The following is an 8404-nucleotide window of genomic DNA, read 5'->3' on the forward strand; positions in this document are numbered from 1 at the left end:
AAAAACAATCAGATTTTTTTTTTGGGGGGGGGGTTTCAAACTTCCAAAGACCGATTGAATAATAAGTGGGATTAATCGTGGTGGTGGGGGGGATATCAAAGAGTTTAGCGTGTTAACATCAACCATGTCAGTTGGTGGTTGTTATTTAACCGCAAGTCAACCCTGACCCAGCAGACATATCTGATCAAAGGCACTCCAGCCGTGTTCTTCACATCTTTTTATGAGTGCCAAGGACTCCAGTTATCTCATGGAGTCGTTTAATTTTCTAAGACGTAGAAAAGGCAGAGCGAGAAGGAATCACGCTTATCAAAGGTCCAAATGCTGGTGCGTATTAGAGGGTAAACCTGTTACTGTTTCTCGTGCAAACGACATGCAGAAACTTCTGAAAGTAATGTAAAACTATTCTATCAATCATCGCATCTCACTAGTTTTAAAAACGATTTATCTGTTTTTCTTTCGTTAACGAGTAAACTACACAATTTCCAATAGTTTGTTTATACTATATACTCAGTTGAATAATTTATCTCACGTCCTGCGGTCAGGAAAGGAATATTCCCTACATCAGTTACTCCACTTACACAGGGTTATTTACCCGAGGCGCGACGCCTTAGTCTCAATTTGATGAAAAGGAGATGCAGTTAAAAGACCGTGACACCGGAGTTCTCAGGAGTTACTGGCGCGAAAAGAATTCTGTCCGTGGAAATTACTCGTACGATGTCATGTGCTGCTTTTCAGTGTAACTGCATTTCCCGGGTTTATGACCGAAGTGACAACATCAGCACCACAACACGTGGCATCTCAAATGAGCGACATACACACCTCGACCGCCCGCATGGCACCCGTTGTCGCAGTCGTTTATAAACAAATACAAACATTTTCTAATTTGTTTAACGAAGAATAACAAATACATTTGGGTTCTTAAATGTAGGTTTCGTTCTCTATCTAACCGAGATAGATAAACGAGGGACCAAGAATATTCTTTTATCGCATCCTCGCAAGAAATCAATATATTTTTAGTCCAGAATATTTTCCTTATCTACATTAAAAAATCTTGAACGTGAACGAAACTAGAATTCTCTATGCAAAGAGAGCCATTATATTTATGGAATTTCAACAAGGGTACGTTTCGTTAGAAAAATGGAATCACAAATGGTGGTAATGAAATGCTCCAAACATGACTCGACTATTGTATGTTGCTGCACTGTCTTATATTAACCATTACATCATTTCATCGTGTTAGTTCAATCAGTCAAAAGCTTCATTTAAACTTAAGAACCTTCATTTAGAAATATACTCCCCTCCACAATTTAACTTCGGTGAGAAGTTCGAAATTTTTTATATAAAAAAAATGAAAAAAAAACTTGCTTAAATTAAAAAGGACTAAATGTGAAAAAAAAAAATGAACAACTTCGGTATTTCTAAGAGAAAGCAGATTGCATGAAACGTAAATAATTAGGTAGATTGAGAACAAGCATTAGAATTAAAGACTAAAATATATGAATTAGAAAAAGAGACCAATGTCTTCAGGAATGAAAATTTGTAGAATATTTCTTCACAATGAAAGTATATAGTTAAGAAAAGCAATATACAGAAATGTCTTTTGAAAGAATTTTTGATTTCTAACATACGCACAAGGCTACAAAATTTTATAGTGAAAGGTATAGATATACTGATCCAGTATTAGACTGGTACTTAAGCAACTTAAAAGAATCAAAGGTAAAGTACAGACCCTGACGAAAAAATTTAGACAATAGATATTAATTAAAATAAAACATTACTCATTTAACATGTTATTACATTTCGCTGTTGGATCCGAAATAGGTTTGGTCATTATATATTTTTGATTACGCTCACCAAATAATTTCCAAGTTAAAACCAGCTGTTCGGAGTTAGGACATCAATGTAGGAATTGAAGGGGTGGTTCCAACATTTAACACTGATGTATTCGTTGCAGCTTCAATAAGTTCGGCGAATTCAACATGCCATTAATAGAGTATTTATCCTCAGAAGGTTTAATGGTATAATTGTCTGAGACAGTGTAAATAATTGTATGAGTTTATATAATAGGAACGGAAGGAATTTTAGAAAATATTTCATATCGTTCATGTAAGAAAAAGAAATTCCACAAAAGTTTTAGTTATAGAATCTTAATTATTAAAAAGCACACCAGTATTTTAAATTGTTATTTATATATGAGAGTAAGAAATTTATAATTGTATCACAATTATGGATATTTTGTACTCAGAGTAACTAAGTGGTGTGAGAGAGTATATTTAGTAATTATAAATTGAGAATGAAAGAAAAAGAAAATTCTCACCTTCTTAACAACATCACTGTCTGGAGTGAACAGTTGTAGAATGATATTTTCAAGTTCGAAAGCCATAGTAATTGGTGCGCTAAAAATGTTAGTAATGCAACGTTTAAAAGGAATTAGTGTTTTAGTAATTAAGATTGTCTATCCGTGGTGTTGGTCACCGGTTAAATATTCATGTGGAATATATAGTACTTCAGCAGATAAAGAGCGAGAGTCGTTTAAAGGGAAGTCACTCGTCATTAACGTCTGAAACTGGCTGATGCGAAAAAATAAACGTTATGTATTGATCCAAATTTAATATCCGAACAATATATATTTACTTAAATTTGAATATGTGCATATATATATTTATGTGCATATTATGTAAATACTAAAAAAAAATCCAATTAAAAAAGTTTAGTAGCCTGCCGTGACCAGGATTCGAACCTGGGTTACCACGGCCACAACGTGGGGTCCTAACCACTAGACGATCACGGCTACCAGGCTACTGACAACCGGGAGATTAAAATATATAGAATCATTATTACACGTTGAAACGTTGGCTGCTTTGAGTTTTGTTTTGGTTCTTTTCTAACTGTATATTGCAATTGATGTTAACCTAACTTATAGATGTAGCGACTAAATTTACTTAAACATTTTTCATGATTTCCTGTTTCAATCATTAACATGAAAGCTGATATTTGACATAATTGTTACTTATGATATTTATAATCTGTTAAAAAAAAACACGTATTAATTATATCATAAGTGTAATTTTTTTTTGGTTAAGCTATTAAAAAAAAAGGAACTAGTTTCTTTTCTTTCTAATTTTTTTTATGTGACAGTTTCATATACATTTCACTAACGAGAGTTCTAATCATTCTTGATTCGACTTCTTTGCGTTTTATATTTTAGTATTGATCAAATAAATTCTAGTTAAATATTGACGTTTTTTCAATCGCTATAGTTAATTTATGTAATTAAGTGACGTCAATTTATATATTTATTAAACTGTTAAAGTAAATAGGTTTTTTTTGTGGGGGGGGGGAGCACTGTTTAATCAGAAGAAGAAAGAAGGCAACTATGTGATTTTTTTATTTTACCGGTGTCTCCATGACTGATGGGAGGGAAATCGAAAGTTATCTTCAAACGAGACGCAACCAGAATTAAATAAACAGAGAGAACTCTGCCAAAGACAACCAAGGCTCAAGTGGTGGTGTTTAACGGGTTAAGTCTACCACCCAAGAACAGAGCACTTGGAACTGGAACAAATACTGCAAGGCATTTTGTCCTACGCTTTAACTACCTGTCTTTGCGTCGCCTATTAGTCTGGTAAATGTAAAGTTTAGCGTGCTTTAGTCTTCTTTACTCTACGGATATAAGTCGACGTATTTGACTGGTAATCTATTTCTTCGACCCCATATCAACGTAGACTTAACTAACAATACCCCTTCTACGCAAATACATGCTGTTGAAACTGCGTGAGAAATAGGATACCTGGCAAAAAACTGTTGCTAATTTTCGTTACGTCTTTCTATAAGTGCTTCAGGGTAGATATAGGATAACATAATTTCTGCCAGAATATGAAGACTACATTGCAAACAAGAAGTGATGCTATTTCAACTTTAATTTACATCGATCATGCCTCAGCCTGAATTTGTTACCTCATAACTTTCTGAATAAAGCAATATCTTTATTTTAAAAGGATGGAGGTAACATTGGATTATCTAGTTCATCTTCGAAACATCTTCGAAAAATTTGAGAAAAAAAAAAGACCCACAAAATCAAAACTAATAACAACTGCAGATAGATAAAATACACATTGTACCCCTGGACCCAACTCTAACCGTAACTTACATATTTAAAAACTCGAAACTTATTGTCATTCAATCGCAGAGTTATGACCCTCTAATGTTAACTTAGAGTAGAAGAGATATTGCTGATTAAGTCTATGTTAATATGCCTCCTAATTTTTCTATTACCTGTTTCAACTATGAGACTGCGACCAAATTGGAGCATCACCTTGAAGGGTTTCGTCGAACAAATCAACCCCAGTACTTAATTTTTTAACCCTGGGGCGAAATTCTGGTTTATAATTCCCTCAAATCCTTTATTTTTTAGAATTTTCAGAAAAGTTTTGCGAATTTGTATTCTGTGTGGGAATTCATATAATTTTTTTTTAATTTTCTTTTTAATTTTTTTAACCCCCATCCCCATAAATCTTAAAAGCTCCACTCTCCGAATATTTTTTTAGAATCAGAGTTTAAAATACGTACAGTCAGAATTTTTTATTTAAATTCCAGCAATGGACCACCCTTGGGTGCATCATCATTCCATAAAATGTGTTTATGGGGAAAAAAATATTGAAAAACATCGATACATGTCAGGGTGAAAAACATCGATACATGCCAGTGGTTGCGAGATGTGCTAAAAATAACACCATAATCACCCTTCAATCACACACAAGTTTTGTTTGTTTTTATAATCGTATGAATTCCCGTGTATAGAACACAAACTGGCAAAAATTTTCTGAAAATTCCACACGATAAAAAAGTTATGTAGAGTGCTTAAACCAGAATTCCGCCAAGCCTGGTACTGATGCGGTCGTTCATTTTTGCCGAATCGCTAAGTTACGGGTACATAAACAAACCAGCATCGTTTGTCGAACGGTGATTGGGGATAAACACGGACACATACAGACAACACACACATACACACACACACACACATATTTCAACAAAATTTTATACCCAAGGTTTGGCATCCACAAGGCTTTGCTTTGTGGACAGCTCGTCAGACTCTATATAAGTACAAAGCTACAAAAAATACGTCGCAGACGCGAAGAAACGCTCAGAACTCGAGCATTACGTCCTAAGGTAAAAAAAAAAAAAAAGTTAATGAGGACAGATTATCTCCCCTGGATCAGGGGAGAAAAAAATCCCTTATAGACCCGAAGAAGCCTAAATAGGAAACGGGGAGATCCAATTTTCCAGTAAGCAGCGCTTGAAGTGGATACATTTAGAAAACACTTCTTTACGGCCGTTTAATGCACCAGGTTTCTTATAGTCCTTAATTCCACCAATTCTTTATAGTTTCCTTTCCTTTTGTTTCTGAGAAATCCCTTCGCAACTTGAATGCTTCCCAAGCAGCTTTCTCCTCCCCATGAAGGGGTAATTCAGAATCATCATCTTTAAGAAGCTCTCGAATCTGAGGACCAATGAAAACTCCCTCTTTTATCTTAGCGTCGCTCAGTGTGGGGAATTTTGATGTTAAATATTTGAGTCTCTGACCAAGTTTGTCCATAGCTTTTACGAAACTTTTCATGAGTCCCAGTTTTATGTGTAGTGGTTGTAGCAAAATTTTGTTTGGTTCAATGAATGGTGGATGCTGAAAATTTTTCATCTCAGGCTCCACTGATTGACAAGGTTGTCAGTCTCCCCTGGTATAGTGAGAACCTCTTGTATGGCTGTCCCATTCACACAGAAAGCAGTACTTGGTGTATCCACCCTGCAAGCCCATCATAAGAGCAACAACATTTAAGTCACCACAGAACTGCCATTGAGGTTCATCATATTTTATGCATTGTAACGTACGCTTTATATTCTTATAAGCTTCTTTCATGTGTGGTGCATAGCCCGCAGGAAGTGATTGTTCGCTATTGCTGTTATGCAGCAAGACACCCTTCACACTCGTTTTTGATGAATCTATGAACAGCCTCCAGTGTCTGGGTTCGTATTCAATGCCAAGTGCTTCCATGAGACTATTAATATTGTTGCAGATCAAGGCGGCGAACTTCAGAAACGTTAGCATGCCGGGCGAAATGCTTAGCGGTATTTCGTCTGTCTGTACGTTCTGGGTTCAAATTCCGCCGAGGTCGAGTTTGCCTTTCATCCTTTCGGGGTCGATAAATTAAGTATCAGTTGTGTACTGGGGTTGATCTAATCGACTGGGCCCATCCTCACAAATTTCGGGCCTTGTGCCTAGAGTAGAAAAGAATATTGATGCAGGTCACTAAATCACCTTCCATTACGAAGAAATCGTTGAACTGCTGCTGACGATCGCGAAATTTTGAAATTTTCCCATCAGCCGCTAGGAGATTCCACTGTTGAAGACGAGAGCCTAGCGGCAATGCCTTATTCTTAGTAGTTGCAGATCCCTGACAAGGTCATGAAGTTCCCCTTGTGTTATGAGATGTGGCCTAGAGGAGTGAGCTTTATCAAAATTTGGGCTACTCTGTAATCCAGCACTGTCATCCTTCTCTGCTTCCTCCTCATCATTTTCCTCATCTGACTCGAAGGATACCGAAGCTGGTGCATCAGGAATAGGTAGCCCTTCTCCATGTGGAACTGGGCGAATAGCTGATGGAATGTTTGAATATTCAATAGACTCCCTTTTCTTCTTTGACAAGCCCTTTTGTACTGGGGTTACCATGCAGAAATAACAACTGTGGTATGGTCTGTTAGCTCCCTCCACCTCATTAGCACAACAAAAGGCATTCTTCTCCGCTTTCTGTTCAACCATTGGCGAACGTTAGTAGCACAAGCGTTGCAGCATATGTGAGGAGCTCAGTTCTTATCCTGGTCACGAATCTTGCATCCAAAATATAGATGATCTGCCTTTCTAACCATAGCAGTTATACGGCGTTTCTGTAATGCAAAGGTCGCTCTACCACAAAAGTAGCAGAAGTTGTCTGCCTTATTCACACAAGTATGAGGCATCTGAAAGAAGAAAACAACAAACTATAAGAAGATAAGCAGAAAATTTGTTCATAAATTTATCATTAACATACAGAGCATGACAACTTAGCAGAATTATTTATATTATTCAGTAGGAAAACGAAATTAATATAGAGTGTCTCACATGCATGTCAAAAGCTTGCTCAATGGATATTTATCATAAGTTTAAAAACGTGTTTGACCAGGAAAATCACCTACCATTCAACTCAGAATGTAAACAGTACAACCACCTTCTATTACTGCTGGAACAATACTGAAGGACAGTGAGACTGTGAGAGTGGTAAGAAACACAGAGCCGCTAGCGTGTTGGAACCTGTTGTGACACGTAGGTGTATCTTGAAAAGCGGAGCTAACAAATAAATTTAACCATGATATTCATTATCGTCGACCTAAAATTAATTGGAAAGTTCTACTCTGGTCTCGGAAGCATTTTTGTTGTTGACCAGTGTAATCAATTCCAGGGAATCTAAACTTAGAATTTCAGAGCAGAGATAAACCGAAGCAAGGTGCCCGAACTTTTTTTAGTATTTCAGTCATCACCCAACAAAAAGCTTCTAATATCTTAGAAGCAGAGTATGAGAAGCAATCATATTTATGAAGGGTTTTATTGTGTTATTATTTCTTATTTTTGACCGAAATTAGCCCTGATTGAGTTAACATATGATCAAAGATGTTTAATCCGTGACCACCACTTCATTCTGCATAGCATAGTGTTTATATGTACTACAGTGTCCCGTATTATCTGTACCATATCCTCCCTTTTGTAAGATTGTAAGGTATTATTCAAGTGAGATTTGTATGTTCTATTTAGCAAGTAACCCAGCGCGTAAGAGGTCCCTTTGTTAGTTTCAGTCTTATTTATGCATCTCCGAAGAGTGTTTAAACAACAAAAATGAGCTTCTGCTCAGGATATGAAAACATAGTGCTTCTGGGAGATTATTAACTTTTATCATACATTATTACTTGTAGATTGCAACTTATAATAAAATAATTCGAAATACCCTTCAGGTATAGAGTTTGTTTGTGTGTGTGTGTGTGTGTGTGTGTGGTGACGAGTTTTGAAAAGTGAAACACTATATTATAAGTTAATTGTGTGCTTTCTTTTAACAACTAGGCGAACATAACTCGAAAATAAATTGTCAAAGTTGATAGTTACTCCCCTTGGAAATGACTGCTTATTTTCCTTCAAACAAAATTGTTAATATGAGTATCTTTGCAGATATAATTTTTTTTCTAATGGTAGAATGAACTCCATAAAGTTTCTCTCCAGTTCCACCACTTTTTTTCTTCTAATCTTAGTTTACATGAAGGAAAAATTGAGTCATTAACTTTTGTAAGCGCTCCCAGATTAGAGAAAGAACAACGTGTATATATA

General features: G+C 36.0%; 1 protein-coding gene and 1 non-coding gene across 2 annotated transcripts in view; both read right to left on the reverse strand.

The window, feature by feature from the left end:
* LOC106868446 (importin-4) overlaps nucleotides 1-2525 on the reverse strand; it is a 10639-nt gene extending 8114 nt beyond the window's left edge. Inside the window, exon 1 of the mRNA XM_014913724.2 lies at nucleotides 2318-2525. Within this exon, the coding sequence (XP_014769210.2) occupies nucleotides 2318-2383 (66 nt within the window). The 5' untranslated portion in view covers nucleotides 2384-2525. The remainder of the gene's footprint in view (nucleotides 1-2317) is intronic.
* A 194-nt stretch (nucleotides 2526-2719) lies between these two features.
* Nucleotides 2720-2791, reverse strand: Trnah-gug (transfer RNA histidin (anticodon GUG)). The gene has a single exon. It is a non-coding gene; the product is annotated as a tRNA-His (tRNA).
* Between the last annotated feature and the right edge of the window lie 5613 nt (nucleotides 2792-8404).

The sequence above is a fragment of the Octopus bimaculoides genome, chromosome 1, assembly GCF_001194135.2.
Source record: "Octopus bimaculoides isolate UCB-OBI-ISO-001 chromosome 1, ASM119413v2, whole genome shotgun sequence".
Classification (NCBI taxonomy): Eukaryota; Metazoa; Mollusca; class Cephalopoda; order Octopoda; family Octopodidae; genus Octopus; species Octopus bimaculoides.